Source organism: Mustela putorius, unplaced genomic scaffold, assembly GCF_011764305.1.
Source record: "Mustela putorius furo isolate JIRA1106 unplaced genomic scaffold, ASM1176430v1.1 tig00003949_pilon_pilon_pilon, whole genome shotgun sequence".
Taxonomy (NCBI): Eukaryota; Metazoa; Chordata; class Mammalia; order Carnivora; family Mustelidae; genus Mustela; species Mustela putorius.
In genome coordinates, this window is record NW_025422093.1 from 9,235,035 (window position 1) to 9,255,513 (window position 20,479).

Below are 20,479 nucleotides of genomic sequence, written 5' to 3' on the forward strand. Positions count from 1 at the left end.
ATTATTCTCTATCTCCTACAGTCTGCAATTAGTGTCAGTTACAAAATATTTTATAAAAGCGGTTTAGGGGCCCAAATTTGGGGAGGGGGGTTAGAATTAACTCAAAGGATGTTTTGAAGGTGCATTTTCTAAGAAGCTGCTTGTTTTTACTATTCTTGTTTCCATGCGGGATGGGAGCTGGAGGAAGTTGATTGCAGGTAGCCTCCCAAGCCACGGCACCACGGCCTCCCAATTCTCAACACGTGACTGATTGCTCCTCACACCTGGAAGCCCCTGGAGTCTTTGAGCCGGACCCCAGGAAGCGCTGAAACGCCCACTGAATGAATGAAGCTACGATAGCCCGGCTGGTACTGTAAAGCCAGCTCGGCGGTGGGGGGGGTGGGGGTGGTGAGAAAGACCGCGAGGGCCCTTGCCCCATCCGGTAGCCTTCGGTGCGCGCTGACTGCGCCGGGCTCCCGCCCCGCTGCAGGGGGTCCCGTCGGGCAGCTTCTGGGCATGCTCAGTAGCAGCGGCGGCAGCGGGTCGCGCAGTCGGAAGCTCGCGGCTGCGGCGGCGGTGCAGGCGGCGCTGACGCGCTCGGCAGCTGAGGGGACTGGAGGACGGCGGGAGGGGGCGGGGGCGCAGGAGGTGGGGCCGCCCTCGCCATCAGGGCCCCAGGGAGAGCGGGGCGCCGCCGCGGCCGCCGCTCCTCGGCTCGGTTCCGTTTCCAGGGCTGAGCCGGCAACGGTAGCCGCAGCGGCAGAGCAGCAGGAGTCGGGAGCCGCGCTCCGCTGAGAGTCGGGCAGGGGAGCGCTCGCGCTTCCGCGGCGTCATGGGCCCCCTTCCCGGGCCTCAACGGGCACCAGCCGCGGGAACCCCCGGGCCTCCTCGCGGCCAAGCCTAAGCGACCCTCGGGTTCTCCGGCTCCCCCTCCTTCCGCCTTATTTTTTTCCTGCTCTCACTGCGGCTGTACCTTCAGCTTCGGCTCTCCGTTATGGCAACGGAGCCGCCTTCCCCCCTCCGACTTGAGGCGCCCGGCCCCCCAGAAATGCGGACCCCACCGGTGAGCGAAGCCCCCCCCGAGGGCATCCCGAAGCCGGCAGGCGGCAGGCTCTGCTTCCTCAACGGATGCGTGCCCCTCTCGCATCAGGTGGCTGGGCACATGTACGGGAAAGACAAAGTGGGTAAGTGGGGGGTGGCGTGGGGCTCGCCGCTCCGCTTTCGCTTGTGTGAGCCCCCGGCCGGCCGAGGCAGCTTGGCGCTCACTGGCTGGGCTAGACTCCCCTCCGGTTTGCGCACAGCACCCCAGGCCTATTCCACTGTCCCCCGTAGCCTCGAGACCTGTGCAGCAGAGGCTCGAAAGGGAGGGGAGATTTCTAGGGTGGGGGGGCGTCAGGGCAGCAGCGGGAGGTGGTGGGGGAGAGGAGTGCCTGGTCTTCCCAAGAGGGTGGTTGTTGATTGGAGACGGGGTTATAAGTGAAAAATAGGAACTTACTGAACGGGGAAGTGAATTCTCCCCTGAGCACAAGGTCTGTTTATTATAGGCGGGGAGCAATTGCACAAGAAAAGGAATGAAATGCAGATGATGCTAATCTAGTGTTTCTCTCCTGTGTGCAGCTGCATGGCTGGAGGGGAAGAAAAAACACAGGGCTTATTTCACTTACTTATTTACTGGGAACGTTTTATTGGCTTACCCAGGATCTTTCTTCCCATTCCTTTGAGAGGTTTTTCTGGTGTTTCCTGGGTTTTTCAGGAGGCGTGGTTCCGGTAATGCAGAAACTCGAATTCGTGGTAGGAAATATACCCTGCTGTTACTAGAAAGGTACACAGTTAAGGCATTCAGTTATTCTTGATTATCTTTTTAAGACTGTGTCATGGTCTGTGTAACACATTTTGTGAGCCCACCACGTTTAAAGCACAATGTAGGACCTATCGCAGTTGGTTCTCTTGGTGATGTAAAAGTTGAGTTTAGGAACCGTAATTCACCTAGTTTACTCACACTCCTTCTCCGGGCCATGATTACTTGGGGAATCTGATGTATGAGTATGTGAGTAATGCAGATCTTAGACTTAGAAACCATTAGATACAGTTTGGTTTATGTTAGTAAAATGATTCGGGCTTAGGGTAGTAAGATAATATTGACATTTTTAGAAGAGTAACTGAGGCTGAGCCTGGTTAAGTGGCAAGCCTGAAGTCACGTCACTGCGTGTTAGAATGGGGAAACCAAGCGTCATGCCTCAGAGCACTGTACATCGTGTATTGTTCTTGCAGATAACTCATCCAACAGGGATTTTTGAAAGTGGATGAGTATTTGTTTGAATCTTTGTATGTATGTTATTTCTCAAGGAGCGGTATTTCTTCCTGCTTTTATCTTTACCCACCTTTCTTTTTTTTCATGGTGAAAGTTAGGTGTTAATGATGTCATGTAGACTCTGCCTTTGTCCCCACTGAACTGTGAGTTCCTTTAAGTTAGGGACCAAATCTGTTTATCCTCATAGCCTTGTCCTGGGATTGGGGCTTAGTTAAATTGAGAAATGTTGAAAGAGTGAAAAATGACAGTTCTTTTAGTTCACAAAGGCAAGGAAACAAATATAGTTCTCAAGGTACTTAGCCTAGATGTAAGGAAACAACTTAAGATGCTTTGCACAGACACATTCTTGTGTGTGTCTCTTCTGGTATTGAAAGTTTGAGAGTAATTATGGAATTATTGTTAGTAAATTTATACTGCATACCTACTGATTTATTTTAATGAATTGTAATGATAATATTCCTAATAGTATTTTAGAAGCCTTAAAAAAAATAATTGTTTTCCTAAGGGTCCCTAGAGATTGACTCATGTACAAAGGAAAATAGATAAAATACCCCAGAATACACACAATTTCAATGGTGATTCTCATTTGAGAGTGTAACCACTGCTTATCAAAGTGTGTAATAGTGAACCTATTCAGCCTATTCACAAATGTACTCTAAATGTGACTTTATACCACATTGCAAACAGTGGCTGAAAGTTATTTTGGCACCCAAATTACCTAATTGAAGGAGTAGTTAAGATTCTAAAAGTCCTTAATTTTATTTATTATTGCATTCAATTTAAAAAATTTTGTAGGATACTCTTGACTAGGGATTGTCTGTATCACTAGTGCACAATGCCTCGAACATACTGTGCTAGCAACCTAATAAATATTTTATTGAATTTAATTCATAGTTATTTACACAGCCTAGCATATGTTATTAATGAAAGGACACCTGAATGATGATAATCTTATGTATTCATAAAATGGATAACAAGATGCTCAGTAATTCAAAGTTCAAGAATTTGTTGTGTGTCTCTACTATCATAAATCACTTACAGTTGTAAAGTACTTTGTGTAGATTATACTTTGGCTTGGCTGTCAACTGAAATTTTCAGAGTAAATTTTCTTAAAGACATTGTGTAGATATTTGTTTTGCCTTTTAAAATTTTTCTTACTACCATTAACTAAGGGTTTTTCAGTTTTGGATTGATAATCTATCTTACCTATTTCCAAAAAGAAGTTGTTGGCTTTGTTAAATTAAAAATTAAAAACATGAAACCAATTGCACAAAAGTACTTGAATGTAAAAATAGATCTTGTTATAGTTGAGTAATAAGAACATGTTATAGTTCTGCTATCAGAGTAATATTTTGTGTTCTTCACTGAAGTATGATTTCAGTCTTATATCTAAGAATACAAAGTGTTGGTTTTTTAATTGTAAAAGTAGTACATAATCTTTTAGGAAAAAAATTCAAATGGTATAATAGTACCCTTCTTCCTACTCTCCCTCTCTTATAGGTAGTCACTGGTAACTATTCCTGGTGCAACTTCTCAGGTTTTTGTTTCTGGGCCCATATGTAAATACACTAACAGAACTCTAATTTTTGTACAAATAGATATATTAGCAACTTTTTTTTTTTTAAAGATTTTATTTATTTATTTGATAGAGATCACAAGTAGGCAGAGAGGCAGGCAGAGAGAGAGAGGAGGAAGCAGGCTCCCCGCTGAGCAGAGAGCCCAATGCAGGGGTGGTGGGGAGGGGTCTCCATCCCAGGACCCTGGGAACATGACCTGAGCCAAAGGCAGAGGCCTTAGCCCACTGAGCCACTCAGGCGCCGCGATATATCAGCAGCTTCTTAAAAATTCTGTATTATGTAGTATATCCATATTTTTGTATTCATAATACACTTTATATTTAAAAAAAAAAACTGGTGTATTCCATAGTGTGACTCTATCACAATTTATTCCAACAATTCCGTAATAGTGCATTTTTGTGCAATATAGTATACTTAACACATTGTGCAACATTATAGGGAGGTTTCACATTCTTAAGAGGGAGGAATTTGGTTTAAATTCCCAAAGCTCACCAAAGTTAGCATGAAATCCTTTTTCTGTTTTATTATTTAACATGTACCATTAATTTCTTTCAAAATTCCTTAAAGTTTCAAACAAATATTGAAATCCTGTATTTGTTTCCTGATCAAAGGATATAGAAATGAGGTGGTTAGGGTAAAAGAAGTATTTAAACTGGTGTTATCTATGTTGGCTTATGGTCTGTTTCATTAGATATGTTCTAAAACTAATTGACTTAAAATAATTTCAGACTTACAGGAAAGTTGCAAAGACAGTATAGAGAACTTAACATTTTATGGAATTTCTTTCTCTTGCATATTATTTATTGGGAGGAACTATTTGAGGATAGGTTGTATATATCTTGTCCCTTTATACAGTAATATGTCAGTGTGTATTTCTGTAACCATGGCATATTTATCAAATATATGAAATTTAACAGTGATACAGTGCCTTTATCCATAATCCATATTCTAATTTTGTCAGCTGTTCCAGTAATGTCTTTTATCATACTTGTTTTCCTCAGTCCAGGATTTAGTTAAAGATCATTTATTGCATTTAGTTGTCATGTCTCTCAGAATCCTTTAATTGTAACAACTCCTCAGCCTTTATCTTTTATGACATTGTCATTTTTTAAGAATACCAACTAGTTATTTTATGAAATGGTCTTTAATTTGGATTTCTGATGGGTTATAAGATTCAGGTGATGTGTGTCTGACTGGATTATTATAGAAGTGTGTTCTCCTCAAGGTATCACATCTGGAGGCCTACAATGTCCATCTCTCCATTATTAGTGATATTTATTTTGATTATCTGGTCCAGTTGTGGTCAGGCTTCTCCAGCATGTAGTTAATATTTTTCACTTTGCAACTGATAAACTGTGGAGAGACACTTCGAGATCATGGACATATCCAGATCCTCCTCAGACTTCATCTTAGGTTTGGCATCTATTGGTGATTTTTGCCTGAAGCAGTCTTTACTCTGAAAGTTGAAAAATTGTGATTTTTCTCCCCAGTTCTATCACTACCTCTATTTATTTTCACAGTCAGCATTCTAAAAACAGCCCTCAATTTACTCCTGTATATGTCCTTTATTAATAGTTTGGACCCATAGATTCTTATTTTATAGTGTCATGACCCATTATAGAATGTATTTATTTTGGTGTTCAAATTGTCCCAGATTTGTTGAGTGGGAGTACTTCCTTCCTTTTTGTCACAAGTTATTTTAGACTTATACGTTCCCTTCCCAATTCTAGAGCCAGCAGTTGCTCTCAGGAGTCCTGGTTCATTTTCAGTGGGAAATGGTATTTTGAAACTAAGATCTGGGTGCTAGATGTGCTCATTGCTGTTGGAGTATTACTGCTTCTTGGCCCTTCCAAAGAACATAACTGAGAAGAATGTATAAATATTTAGAAATCATAATTTATACTGATATTTCCAATTTCTTTCCAGTACCACAGAGTTCTTTTCTTTCCTAATTCTAAATTTGTATTTCCTATCTACCTCAGTGAGAATCCTGGCTCGCAACACTGTTAATGTTCTTTTGGGTGTGTGTGTTTTTTGGTTTGTATGTTTTGCTTGTTCCTGTGATTTTCAGAATTTCTATACCTCTACTACTACAGAAAACAAACCTAGAATAAAGAATTCAAGATGAGATTCCCTTATACTAAGGGTATGTGGTTGGAAACACTTCAGAAGCTATTGGGTTAGGGGTTTGTGGGGTGAGGGGGGGTTGGTTATTTTCCCCCCTCTTCTCTAAAGTAATATTGTTTATTTGAAAAATAGTTGGATTCATTTGTGTTTAAATTCAGTTCCCTCCCTTCATTTTTATTTAATTATGTATTTTTGAATGTTTATAAAATTAACATTCTTCCAAAACTCAAAACTTTACAGAGAGATCTATCAGAAGTATCACTTCATTCTCTGTCACTCCACCCATTTCTCAACATCTTTTGTAGGTAACGAGTCTCATTTTCTGATTTATCCTTGCTAAGTTACTTGTTGCAAGAACATGCAGAGATATATATATAAATTTTTGTATTTTTCTTTCTTTCTGGCACAAAAAGTAGTACACTTTATCTACTGTTTTGCACTTCAATTTTAAACTTAATATATCTTAGAAATCAGTAGTATCAATTCATAGAGTGCTTCCTCATCCTTTTTAACAGTCAGTTGTACTCCATTGTGCATATATACCCCTGGATTTCTTGGATTTGCTTTTAGACTTGTATTTATTTTCATTGATTTGTTTATCATAGAAGTAATATCCCATTGTCTTAATTCAGTGAGGAATTGAGTATTAATGTATGGTGGAATAGCATCCTGTTTTCTTTTTTGAGATTGTCTTGATGATTTCTGATCCTTTGCATTTCCATATAGATTTTAAATCAACCTGTCATTTTTCCCAAGAAAAGGTAAGATTTTTGTGTTTGCTTTGAGTCTATAAGGTGCTATGGTGAAAATTGATTTCTTTATAGTACTTGCATCTTCCAATACATGAACATAGCAGATTTCTCCATTTATTTAGGCCTTCTTAAATTTCTCTTAGTCATAGTTTTCATTGTAGAGGTCTTATACAGCATTTGCTAGATTTTGCCCTAAGTATTTGATGCTACTATAAATTGTACTGCCTTTTTTAAGGAATTTTTATTTTATTTTGGGAAAATTTCAAACTGAAAAGTTGCAAGAATAGTATAATCAATTAATGTATACCATTCATCGAGGTTTACCTGTTATTAATATTTTGCCACATTAGCTTTATCACTTTCTACTTGATAATGATTTAGCAGAATCATTTAAGATTAAATTGCAGACATTATGACCCCTTTTCCTCTAAATAATTCCTAAAAATGAGAACATTCTCTTACCTAACCATGGTACAGTGATCAAATTGAGAATATTTAATATTAGGCTTTTGTCATTTTTTCCCCCTGTAATATCCATTGTAGCAATTTCCCCCATCCAAGACTGCATGTTGCATTTAGTTGTTAGGACTCTTTAGTTACTTATCATTTGGAACAGTTTTTCATTTTTTTTCTTTTATTTCATAACTGTGAAATACTTAAAGAGTATAGGCTTCGTCAGAACACTATTTGAGTTACATTGTATTCTTGAAGCATTATAAAGCACAGGATGTCAGTTGCATTACTGGTGATGTGACTTTGACAGCTTGGTTAGGTGATATGTGCCAAGTTTTCCACTGTGAAGTTTTCTTTTTTTTTTTATTGTAATTAAGTAATTTGAGAGGAATAAAAAAAAGACTGATGGAGACTTAAAATCCTGTTCCTCAGTTTTCATCCAGCGTTATAAGCATACATTGACGATATTTGACCAACTTATTACTGTGGTAGTTGCAAAATGGTAATAACTGTCATTCCTGTTAAATTTGTTAGTTGGCATTCTGCTTTAGGGAACTGTAGGTTTCCCTTCTCTCTCTCTCTTGCTTTCTTTCATTATAAGGATTTTTGCAGACTCTAGGCAATGGGTCTTATCCATTATTGTTACTACTTACATTGATGCTCATCTTGTCCCAAATTTGGGCAGTGGGAGCTTCTTCAGGCTGGTTACTTGGTCTTTTCAACATTTCCCATTTTTCCTTTTTTTTTTTTTTTTTAAGATTTTTATTTATTTATTTGACAGACAGAAATCACAAGTAGGCAGAGAAGCAGGCAGAGAGAGAGAGGAGAAAGCAGGCTCCCTGCTGAGCAGAAAGCCTGATGGGAGGCTCAGTCCCAGGACCCTGGGATCATGACCTGAGCCAAAGGCAGAGGCTTTAACCCACTGAGCCACCCAGGCACCCCTCCCAATTTTCTTTTGAAGCACTTTCTCACTTTCTAGCATAAAAAAGATGTTCTCTGTTTATCTTGTACTTTTTCTGTTCCAGCCCTGGAGCAAGCTTATTTTTCTTTAAGAACCTGGTTCCTTTAGGGAAGAATGGTATTTAAAAACCAGAGTATGGGCACTAGGTATACTCATTGGTCCTTGGGTATGGTTGCTGGTTTTCCTTAAGCAGATTGGACTAAGAGATACGTAATTTAATATTTTTAAAATTTGGGTTCATACCTATACCTATAATTTAAACCTAATACCACAGGGTTTTTCTTTACCTTCTCCTGTTTATATATCTCTTCTTTCTCTTTGAGAATTCTGTCTTATCCAAAATATCAACATATTTACTCATACTGAAATATTTCAACCAACTTTGCATTCCTGGAGTAAGTCCTCATGGTCGTGATAATATATTACTGGATTAAGTTTACTGATGTTTCATTAAATATTTTTATGACTGTGTTCATGAGGTCTATAATATTCTTTTAAGTCTGTTGGGATTTTTAAAAAGAATATGCTGGTTTCATAAAATTAGTGGGGAAATGTTCCCCACTTTCCTGTTTTCTAAAAAAAATTTGGGAAGAGTGCTATTATCTTTTTCTGTAAATGTTTGATAGAATTTACTGTTGAAACCATTTTGGCCTACAGTTATCTATAAAGATATTTAAAATTATGAATTCAGTGTTCTTCATAGACCTAGGGCAACTCAGGTTTTCTGCTTCTTGTGTTTTAATAATTTATGTGTAAAGGAGTTTATTCATTTTATTTAAGTTGGATTTATTGGTATGAAGTTCATAACTGTCTTATGACTTTAATGCTTATAGCATTTATTGTGACACCCCATCTTTCATTTATTCCTCACTATGGTAATTTGTTTTTTTCTTGCTCCATCTAGCTAGAGTTATATCAGTTTTATTGATCTCAGAGAATCTTTTTCATTGATTTTTTTTTTCCTGTTGTCTATTCTTACTTCATTGTTTTTGTTTTTATTTGCTCCTGCCTTTCCACTTATTTTGGGTTAATATTTTACTTCTTTCTAGCATCTTAAGTTGGAACTCCCCCTTTCTTTTTCTTTTTTTCTAATAGAAGTATTTAAAACTACTCATTTTCCTCTGAGTACTAAGCAGTACTTCAGGTACATTTCACAAATGTTGTTAGTTAGTTTTTATTATTATTTAGTTAAAAATGTTTTTTAATTTCCTTTGTGTATTTTGATCCATGGATTAACTACAAGTGTGTTTACTTCTCATCTCTTTGGTATTTTCCCAAATATCTTATTTCCATTATGGACAGAGAATATTCAGTCCTTTTAAATTTAAACTTTTTTTTTTTTTTTTAAATCATTTAGCACATGGTCAGTCTTGGTAAATGTTCCATTTGTACATGAAAAAATGTTCCATTTGTACATGAAAAAATGTCTATTCTGTTGGATATAGTATCCCGTAACTGTCAATGTGATTGTTTGATACTGTTGTTTAGTTTTATGTGTCACTACTAATGTTTTATCAATTTTTGAGAGAGTAATTGCAGGTTTGTCTCTCTTCTCAGTTCTGTCAGGTTTTTTTTTTTTTTTTTTTGTCATTTATTTTGAAGTTCTTATTAGGTACACACATTTAGGATTGCTGTGTCTAAATGAATTGACTTATGAAATGTCCCTTTTTGCATAATACAGCATTCCTTTTTCTTGAGTTCTCTATTATTAACATAGTCTGATATATGGTAATAATAATATGTTAACTTTCTTATGAATGGTAGTTGCTAGTATAGTCCTTTTTCTTATCCTTTTACTTTTAACTCCTCTGTGTCTTTATATTTAAAATATCTAGGAGTTTGGGGGCGCCTGGGTGGCTCGGTGGATTATGTGTCTGCCTTCACCTCAGGTCATGATATCAGGGTCCTGGGATCGAGCCCTGCATTGGGCTCTCTGCTCAGCGGGGAGCCTGCTTCCCCCTCTCTCTCTGCCTGCCTGTCTGCCTACTTGTGATCTCTCTCTCTGTGTCAAATAAATAAATAAAGTCTTTAAAAAAAGTCTAGTAGGAGTTTGTATTTTCTATCCTATTTAGAATTCCTGTCTCTGTGTTTTTAGGTTTTTTATTAGTTTTAGGACATTTTAGACAATGTCTTGTCAAGTATTTCCTCATACACTTTCTGTCATTTAAAAACTTTTCCCTTCGTCTTTTTCAATAACTTGATAACATAATTGAGATTAAATAGAATGTATAATCATTTTAGTATATTTTAATTTTTCATGTCATATATTTTTTCTCATAATAAAAGCAGTGTGTTTATTATAGAAACTCCTGGAGAAAGTTACAAAAAAAGAAATAAAAATTACCTAGAAAGTTCTTGCCACAGATAGAAATTTTAACATGCACTTATTTTACATAGTTGTAATCCCACTACCTACATAATTTTTTCATTTTAGTAAAAAAAAAAAGCCCCACAACATTAAATTTACCATATTAATCATTTTAACCATACAGTACAGTAGTGCTAACTATACAGACATCTTTGTGCAACATATCTCTCAGAACTTTTTCATCTTGCAAAAGTGAAACTCTATTCCTTGAGCAACAAATTCCCCTCTCCCTTCCTCCAGGACCTGGAAACCAGCATTGTAATTGCCGTTTCTAAGAGTTTGACTACTTTAAATACCTTATGTAAGTGGAATCATGCAGTATTTGTATTTCTGTAACTGTCTCATTTCACTTAACATATGCCCTCCATGTTCATCCATACTGTAGCATGGAATGAAGAATTTCCTTTTTGAAGGCTGAAAAATATTCCATTATATGTATAGATCACATTTTTTAAATCTTTCATCTGTTGATAGACATTTAGGTTACTTCCACTTTTGGCTATTGTGAATAATGGCTTCAGTGAACATGAGTGTGCCTTTTCTTTTTTCTAGGATTCTAATAGTTATCTTAGGCTGTTCAGTATTATTCCACAGATTGTAGATGCTTTCTTCTAACTTTTTCCACTTTTTTTTTCTCCTGTTTGTGTTTCAGTTTGGGTAATTGCTGTTGACCTGTCAACAGCAATTCCTTCCTCTTCTATATTTTGATTCCTTCTATATTCTGATTCCTTCCTCTTCTATACTTTGTCTGCTTATGAGCCCATGGAAAGCATGTTTTTGTCTCTTTATTCTTTTTTCTTATTTTTTTTTAAATTTCTTTTTTTATTTGAGAGAGAGTGAGCAAGAGAGGAGGGAACACAAGCCAGGGAAGGGACAGAGGGAGAGAGGAGCAGACTCCCCACTGAGCAGGGAACCTGTTGGGGGACTGGATCCCAGATCTCTGGGATCATGACCTGAGCTGAAGGCAGACACTTGCCTGACTAAGCCACCCAGGTGCCACTCCCTTTTTCACGTCTAACATTCCATTTGTCTCTTAAGTTTCTGTACTGAAATTTCCCATCTTTGCATGCATGCTATTTACCTTTTCTGTTATAATCTTTAACATGTTAATTGTGGTTATTTAATTTCCTTTGATAATTCTGACATTTGTATCATCTCTGAAACTCTTCTATATGTTGCATCTTCTTTTGGTAGTGTTTTTTTCCCTTGCTTTTTCATATGTCTTGTAATATTTTATTAAATTCTGGACATCACATGTGAGACTGAAAGCAAACAGTATTTATAACTGAAATGAATGTACCTCTTCTGCTAGGCAGTTAGTGTTGGTGATTGAGCCAATCTAGTCCGGAATAGAGCCAAGTTTGAATTTTGTTATACTTTCTGTTATGAACTGAATGTTGTATTGCCCCAAATTCATACACTGAAGGAACAACCTTCTTCAGTATGATTGTATTTGGAGAGGGTCTTTGTGGGGATAATTAAGATTAATGAGGGCTTAAGGGTGGGCCTGACCCAAAAGGATGAATGTCCTTATAAAAAGAGATATGAGAGTATGTTTTTTCTCTCACTGTCTCCACCATGTGAGGTAAAAATAAGAAGGCAGCTGTCTACAGGCTAGGAAGAAAATTCTCACCGGTAGCTAAATAGGCTGTCATCTTGATCTGTGACTTCCAGCCTCTAGAATTGTGAAAAAATAAATTTTTGTTGTTTAAGCCACTTAGTCTACAGTATTTTTGTTATGGAAGCTAGAGCAGACTAATAACACCTTTAGTGCCCCTCAGGCTTGAAGTTTTTCTCTTGTAATCTTATGTTTAGAATGGGGTTGATTTGCCAGAGGAGTTTTCTCAACATTCCTGTTTAACCCTCTACTTTATGTCTTCTTTGTGTACTCAGGCTTCAGAGATAATTTTTCTCCATGTTCATGCCTTTTCTCCAAATGTAGGCTACTGTTGCTTATTACTTGATAATTACCAGCCTGATGCAAGGCTGTAGGGGGTGTTTCTTGTTGTCTTGGTCAGCTTCAATATTAGGTAGGCCCTCTGACCCTGAGTCTTGGGATGGGATTTTTAGATTTCTGACTCTTAAGTGAAAGTAGAAGTCCAAGAGGTTTTTTTTGTTTTTTGTTTTTTAATTTAATTTAATTTTTTCAGTGAAGGAATTTTTTTTGACATAGTCTCTTTTTTTCCTTACGATACTTATTTGAGCCCTGTTGTGTTCTAACATGTGATTTGGTGAAAATCTCAGTATTTGAAAATTTAAGATTTTAGCATATAAATTTGGTAATGAGTGTTGTTGGTATAGGGACAGGACCAGTGCTAGTACATATGTGATGGCTTTAAGAAAAGGGTTCTCCTTTGAGTGGGCTGATAATGAGAAGTTGCCCCTTCCTGCTTCAGACTTGGTATCTGATTTCCATCCCCACTTTTCCCACTGGTTATGTGCCCTCAAACTATCTGTACGTAGTGCATCTGAATCAGGAAAAACTTTTAGTTGGTTTCTTATAATAAATGAGAAAAACTTATTAAAAAGTTATAAAATAGGAAGTTCATATAGTACCACCTTTAACATATTTTTTTTCTGTATACAAGAGTGGAATCAGTTTACACTACTGCTTGTGATTTTTTTTTAACTATAAATTACTTTCTCCCAGAAAGACTATTACTGAAGAATTTCTATAAAATTTAGAAATATATTCTAAATTTATTAGAAAGTCTGAGAGGGCTCTAAAGGGAATAGTAATTTGAGACAATAAAACCACACATCACAATTTGTGTTCTGGTGCTTTGCATATAACAAGCACTGAAATCTATTGGTTAAATGTTGAAATTTCTGAAATAAGGAAAACAGACCCCTTAATTTTTATGAAAGTGATTTATCTGTAACTTTAAGAACTCATCTATCTTGTGATACAAGGTATACCATTATCAAAGCATTAAAAAATAGCTGATTTTTGTTCTATAGGTATCCTGCAACATCCAGATGGCACAGTTTTGAAACAGTTACAGCCACCTCCAAGGGGTCCAAGAGAGCTGGAATTCTATAATATGGTAAGTGAGGTAAGGTTTGTTTCATTGTATTCAAAGAGTTTTTAGTAGTTCTCTGATGACTAAGTAAATTCATTTGACAGCATGTCCTGGTATATTGTATATGTGACTAAAATAAAAGCTTCATGAATATAATGTGTATCTCTACAGTCTAGTATTTTCCACTATACTTCATTTTTAAAATTTTATTTATTTATTTTAGAGCACACGCATGAGCAGGGGGGTCGGGAAAAGGCAGAGGGAGAGGAACTCGAATAGACTTCGTGCTGAGTGAAGAGCCCAACTCGGGACTTGATCTCACAACCCTGAGATCATAACCTGAGCTGAAATGAAGAGTCGGCTGCCCAACTGACTGAGCCAATCGGGTGCCCCTAGTCTACTTTATTTCTTAAAGATCCTTATTTCGATCTGCTAAATTGATTTCAATTAATGGATTTAGATCTACATTCTAAAAACCCCTTAATTGGGACACCTGGGTGGCTCAGTGGGTTAAGCTGCTGCCTTCAGCTCAGGTCATGATCTCAGGGGGATCCTGAGATCGAGTCCCCACATTGGGCTCCTTGCTTAGCAGGGAACCTGTTTCTCTGCCTCTGCCTGCCACTCTGCCTGCTTGTTTTCTCTCTCTCTCTCTCTCTCTCTCTCTCTCTGACAAAAATAAATAAATAAATACCCCTTAACCGAGAGCCCATTGCAGAAGTGCTGAATTTAAGTAAGTGTTTTTATTTTTACTACAGGACTTTTTTTAGAACCTTAAATGTGCTAATACATACTATGAATCTTTAAATTTGGGGAAAGGGACATGGCATACTTAACATCTAATTACCTCTATGAGTAGGAATACTTTTTAGTGCATTCACAGTGTTTTCAACTCTCAACTCTGTGTAGTTCCAAAATGTTTTCATCACACAAAACCCTGTACCTGTTAAGCCATCCCTGGCAACTGTTAATCTGCTTTCTATGGATTTACCTATTCAGGATATTTCATATAAAAATTTTTTTAAAAAGATTTTATTTATCTATCTGACAGAGAGAGATCACAAGTAGGCAGAGAGGCAAGCAGAGAGAGAGGGGGAAGCAGGCTCCCTGATGAGCAGAGAGCCGAAAGTGGGGCTCGATCGCAGGACCCTGAGATCATGACCTGAGCCAAAGGCAGAGGCTTAACCCACTGAACCATCCAGGTGCCCACAGGATATTTCATATAAATGGAATTATGTATAATATGGGCCTAGCCTGGTTTTTTAGCGTAGAGTTTTTTTCTTTTAAAGATTTATTTACTCATTTTAGAGGGAGAGAGAGCATGAGCAGGAGGTGGTGAGGATGAGGGAGCGAGAATGTCAAGCAGACTCTGTGCTGAGTGTGGAGCCCAACTTATGGCTCTGTCTCATGACCTAAGCTGAAACCAAGAATTGATTGCTTAACCAACTGCATTACCCCTAGCATAATGTTTTTAAAGTTCATCTACGTTATAGTATGCATCAGTACTTTGTTCCTTTTTTTTGTTTTTTTCATTTTATTTTTTAAAATTTTTTTATAAACTGTATTATAATGTATTTTTATCCCCAGGGGTATAGGTCAGTGAATCGCCAGGTTTACACACTTCACAGCACTCACCATAGCACATACTCTCCCCATTGTCCATAAACTTTGTTCCTTTTTAAGGAAAAGTAACATTCCGTTTTACTTCCATACCCCATTTTGTTTATCCATTCACCCACTGATGGACATTTGGGTTGTTCTCATCTTTTGGCTTTTGTAAATAGTGTTGGCTATGTACATTTTTGCATTAGTGCTTGAATACCTGTTTCCAATTTTGGAATTGGTGGGTCATTTGAATATTCTACAGGAACTGTCAGTGTATCCCAGAGGGGCTTTACCATTTTTTTATATTTTCACCAGCAATGTATGAAGTTTCCTGTTTTCCCTCATCCTCACCAATATTTGTCAGGGTTTTTGTTTGTTTTTAATGGCCATCCAAGTGAGTGTTGAAGTGGTTTTTATTTTTTTGTGGTTTTTGTTGTTGTTTTGTTTTGTTTTTGTTTTTGAGAGTGCAATGCTAATTTCATTGCAGTTTGTTTGGTTTGCAATTCCCTAATGGCTAATGATGTTGAGTATCTTTTCATGTACTTACTGACTATGTATATTTATTCTCTGGACTAATGTCTTTTCAAATCCTTTGCTTATTTTTTCATTGGGTGGTCTTTTTAATTTAGTTTTAGTTCTTTATGTATTTTAGATAAAAGTCCCTTATCAGGTAAATGATTTGCAGATATTTTCTTCCATTCTTTGGGTTGTCTTTTCACTTCCTTGGTAGTGATTAGAAGCACAAATGTTTTAAAAATTTGAAGTCCAATTCATCTGTTTTTTATTTTGTTGCTTGTGCTTTTGGTGTCATATCTAAAGTCATGAAGATTTATGCTTATTTTCATCTAAGAATTTTGTAGTTTTAGCTCATTTAGATGAAGTAGAAAAAACAGTACAAGCCAAAACAAAAAACAAATACTAATATAAATGCTTTTCCAGTATTAACTTGTTTAATCCTCAGAAAAAACCTGTGAGTTAGGTTCTATATTATCCTCTTTTTATACCTATACATATGAAGGCATCATTAGTTGAAATAATTTTACCAAATCATTCAAATAGTTAATGATGGCCCTAGGATTTGAATGTACTCAGTCTAGCTCTTGAATATGTACTTTTAACTGCTACACATGCCCTCCTTTTTGAAGAATGTATTTTATATTCCCTCTGTAAAAGTCTTTTACATAATTTGTTCAGCTTACTCTTTGTACCTCATTTTTTGTTTCTGTCATAAATATTTTTTTGAATTGTTTCCCAATGATTGCTAATATATAGGAATGATATTTGTATTTCTTTTATCTAGTAATCTCATTGAACTATAACAGTTCTAATTGTTTCCTGTGTAGACAGTTAAAGCTATGGTGATTGGAAGGGTTTTTGTTGTTATTGTTGTTTAATATTTTATTTATTCATTTGATAGAGAGAGAGAGGGAAGCAGGTTCCCTGCCCAGCAGAGAGCCTGATGCAGGGCTCGGTCCCAGGACCCTTATATCATGACCTGAGCCAAAGGCAGAGGCTTAACCTACTGAGCCACTCAGGTGCCCCTGTTATTGTTCCTTTTGAATCCATATATTTCTTTTAAGTACTTCCAGTACAGTGGTGAATGGAAGTAGTGATGGGGGAAAGAAAGGGCATCTTCTTCTCATTTAAGAAAAGTACTTCTAAATTTCTCCTTTTAAGTATGGCTTTCTCTTAAGTTTCTGATACTTCTTCCCAGATTAAGGAAATTGCCTTCTGTGGGCGTCAAGACTGTCAAAATATGAAGGTACACTCTGTCAGTTTATTAGCACCACGCTCTAACCAGCTGAGCTAACCGGCCCACCCTCACTCTGTCAGTTTAATAAAAGGACTATTTACAAAGGTGTGGTCACAGTTCAAGGCCACCTACAAGAGATAATGCTATATCATCTCTGGGCCTGAAAGGGCAAAGAAAGGGACTGGTTACTAGAACTAAGGGAAGGTAACTTTACTAGAAGGTATGAACTGAGAAGGAGGAAATTAAAGAAATAAATAACCTTACCTCAACACTTTTCCTACCCTCCACTATCTTGTACTATTAAGAGACACTGGTTACTAGAACTAAGGGAAGGTGACTTTACTAGAAGGTATGAACTGAGAAGGAGGAAATTAGAGAAGTAAATAACCTGACCTCAACACTTTTCCTACCCTCCACTATCTTGTACTATTAAGTCCATCACTGGTGGACAAGGGATGCCCACTGATCTAGTTGATTGAAGTTAGTTTCTTGGGAAAAGGGGAAGTTACACAACATCCATTCTATTTTTATTTCAAGAATGGGTATTGAATATTTTTCAGCTACCCTCTCTGTATCTATTGAAATGATTTTATGAGTTTCCTCTTTTAATCTGTTAATGTAAATGTCATAATAGATTTCTAATCTATTGTCACCTTTCATTTTTGGAGTAAAACCTACTTGTACATGTCCTTCTAATTTTTTCTTTTTTTTTTTTTTTTTTTTTTTTTTTAAAGATTTTATTTATTTATTTGACAGAGAGAAATTACAAGTAGGCAGAGAGGCAGGCAGAGAGAGAGAGAGGAGGAAGCAGGCTCCCTGCTGAGCAGAGAGCCCGATGCGGGACTCGATCCCAGGACCCTGAGATCATGACCTGAGCCGAAGGCAGCGGCTTAACCACTGAGCCACCCAGGCGCCCCTTCTAATTTTTTCTTAATAATATGCATTACTGGATTTTGTTTGCTAGTGTTTTATTTAATATTTTTTCCACCTATTCCCAAAAATGAGATTAAATTATTTTATTGACATATTTTCCTTGTCTAACTTTGATATCAGATTTCTTATATCTTCATGAAAGGAGGGGCATTTCCTTTTCTATTTTATGGAAGAATTTCTATCAGATAACGATTTTGTTCCTTAAGGGCTTTTTTAAAAAAAGATTTTATTCATTTATCTATTCATTTTATTTATTTATTCATTCACCTATTCATTTTTAGAGATTTATTTATTTATTTTTATTTTTAGAAATTTATTTCTGTTGAGCAGGGAGCCCAGTGTGGGGCTCAGTCCCAGGACCCTGGGATCATGACTTGAGCCAAAGGCAGACACTTAACAATAAGCCACCCAGGTGCCCCTCCTTAAGGACTCAGTAGAATTTAACTGTATCATTGTAGCCAGTTGTCTTTTTTTTTCTTTTTAATATGCTTTTTTTTTTTTTCCATTTCATTCCTTCTTTCCTGGATTTTTTTTTAAAAGATTTATTTGTTTATTTGAAAGAGAGAGAAAGTGTGAGCATGAGAAGGGGCAGAGGGAGAGAATATCGAAGCAGACTCCTGCTGAGCATGGAGCTGGCTGGACACAGGACTTGATCTCACGAGCCATGGGATCAGGACCTGAGCTAAATCTAAGAGTTGGATGCTTAACCTACTGAGCTACCCATGTGCCCCTGGGAAGGGATATATTTTTAACCACTGATTCTGTTTTTTAATATCTTGACTTTTCTGTCATTGTGATAGTAAGATATAGTTGGATTACATACAACTTCTTTTATATTCCTAATATTATTTGCTTATTTGTTGCTTCTGTCTTTTTGTTGATCAGTTTGGCCCCCAGCAGCATTTTTTTTTTTTTTTTTTTTGGTCCCTGGCATTTTTAGAGTGTAATGGTAGGGGAAGGGAAAGGATGACAGAGTTTTTACAATTCAGTAGTTAGATTTTCTTTTACTCTCCCTGTTTCAGTATAGTAACTCTGTCTTCATCTGTGAGAAACAAAGAGAACCTTTGGTTCAGATCTTCAGAGTAGACCTTTATGAAGCCCAAACATTACAGCTCAGTTTAACGCTTTTGGTTCCCTCTTTATTTCAGACCCCTACGAGTTTCCTTTTCTCTTCCTTGGGAGCTCAGGTATACATTTAAGAAAATGTTTATTATATTTTATCCTACATTTTTCCAGGTAGAAAGTTTTTTTTTTGTTTTTTGTTTTTTTTTAATCATCTCTCCCTCCTCCCATATTTAAGTAAGAAGAGAAAGTTTACCTTTTATATATACTCTTCCAGTACTTTTATCTTTTTTACTTAAAAATATATCATGGATTTTAAGTCCATATCAACATAGATATATACTTGGTTCCTCCATCCTGTTGTTATGTCTTCATGAACACTGTGCCCTCACTGATGTTATGCCAGGAACAAAAGGTTGGTAAGGTATACCCTTCCCTTACTTACCTTGGCCTAGAGTTGACTAATACCATTTCTGCTCACATTTCAATAGGGAAAACTGGGTAATACAATCTATCACATGGATATTTAGTGAGTCAGCCACACTTGAGTTTATTTTGTAGAATTGTTTTATGTATAACTACTAGACATGAATATGGCTTGACAAATAGAATTGTAATACTGAGATTTCACAAATATTTACACCAGTGAACTTTAATGGTTTTGGATAATTGGGTAGACCATATTGTGAGAATTCATTGGATAATATGTTTTACAAGTTGTTTTAAACCAAAAATATTTTCTTTCCCTACTCTTCTAGGGAAAAAACTAAGAATCTAGTTCCAGGATATGTGAACATTTCTAGTATTTTCTAGAATTATTACCGGTTATACATCAAGGAGTTAAATGACAAATAATTAGACTTACATTGAGTTAAAGGATAATTTTTTAAAGGTAAAATCATAACTCCCGAGTGCCTTTGTTAAGTCAGTTAACTATCTGCCTTCAGCTCAGGTCATGATCTCAGGGTCCTGGGACTGAGCCCTGCATCCAGCTCTCTGCTCAGCAGGGAGCCTGCTTCTCCGTCTCCCTCTGCTGTTCCCTGTACTTGTGCTCTCTCAGTCAAATAAATAAATAAAATCTTCTAAAAAAACCATAACACCCTTACAGATATAAAATGAACATGTGTTAAAGATTTTGGTAAACTCAGCAGATATTGAAACTGGTTCAAAAGAGAATCCAAAGAAGCACAAATTTATAAGAATTAAAGGGAAGTTGAAATAAGTATATATCTTCTGCCCTCCCATGAGGGGTAGTGGAGGGTGGAAGGAAGTGAGCTGAACTTCTTCCAGCCAGAATTTTTTTACATTTCCATGGACAAGAATTATTTTGCATTTGTTGAAGCTTTATCTACAACTTAGTTGTAAAATAGTTCAAGGACAGTGAAAGGCTAGAATTAGGTAACCAAGAAAGATGTGCTCTAAACAATCATACTTTTTTGTTGGAGACACAAAGTAATCTTTTTTTTTGCTTCCAAATGTATTTCCAATTGAAACTCAATACGAGATTATGATTCACCAGTATCATTTTATTTGAGAAATGTGTAGGGCAATTATAAAGCATTATAAGAAACTGCCATG

General features: G+C 36.9%; 1 protein-coding gene across 2 annotated transcripts in view; it reads left to right on the forward strand.

The window, feature by feature from the left end:
- The first annotated feature begins 967 nt into the window (after window positions 1–967).
- The window catches only part of IPMK (inositol polyphosphate multikinase), a 47,324-nt gene continuing 27,812 nt past the window's right edge, over window positions 968–20,479 (forward strand). Inside the window, exons 1-2 of one of the 2 annotated variants that reach the window (XM_013050089.2) lie at window positions 968–1,163; window positions 13,490–13,584. In XM_013050089.2, coding sequence (XP_012905543.1) covers window positions 974–1,163; window positions 13,490–13,584 — 285 coding nt within the window. In that variant the 5' untranslated portion in view covers window positions 968–973. The remainder of the gene's footprint in view (window positions 1,164–13,489; window positions 13,585–20,479) is intronic. The other variant, XM_004780645.3, reaches the window with a different exon arrangement.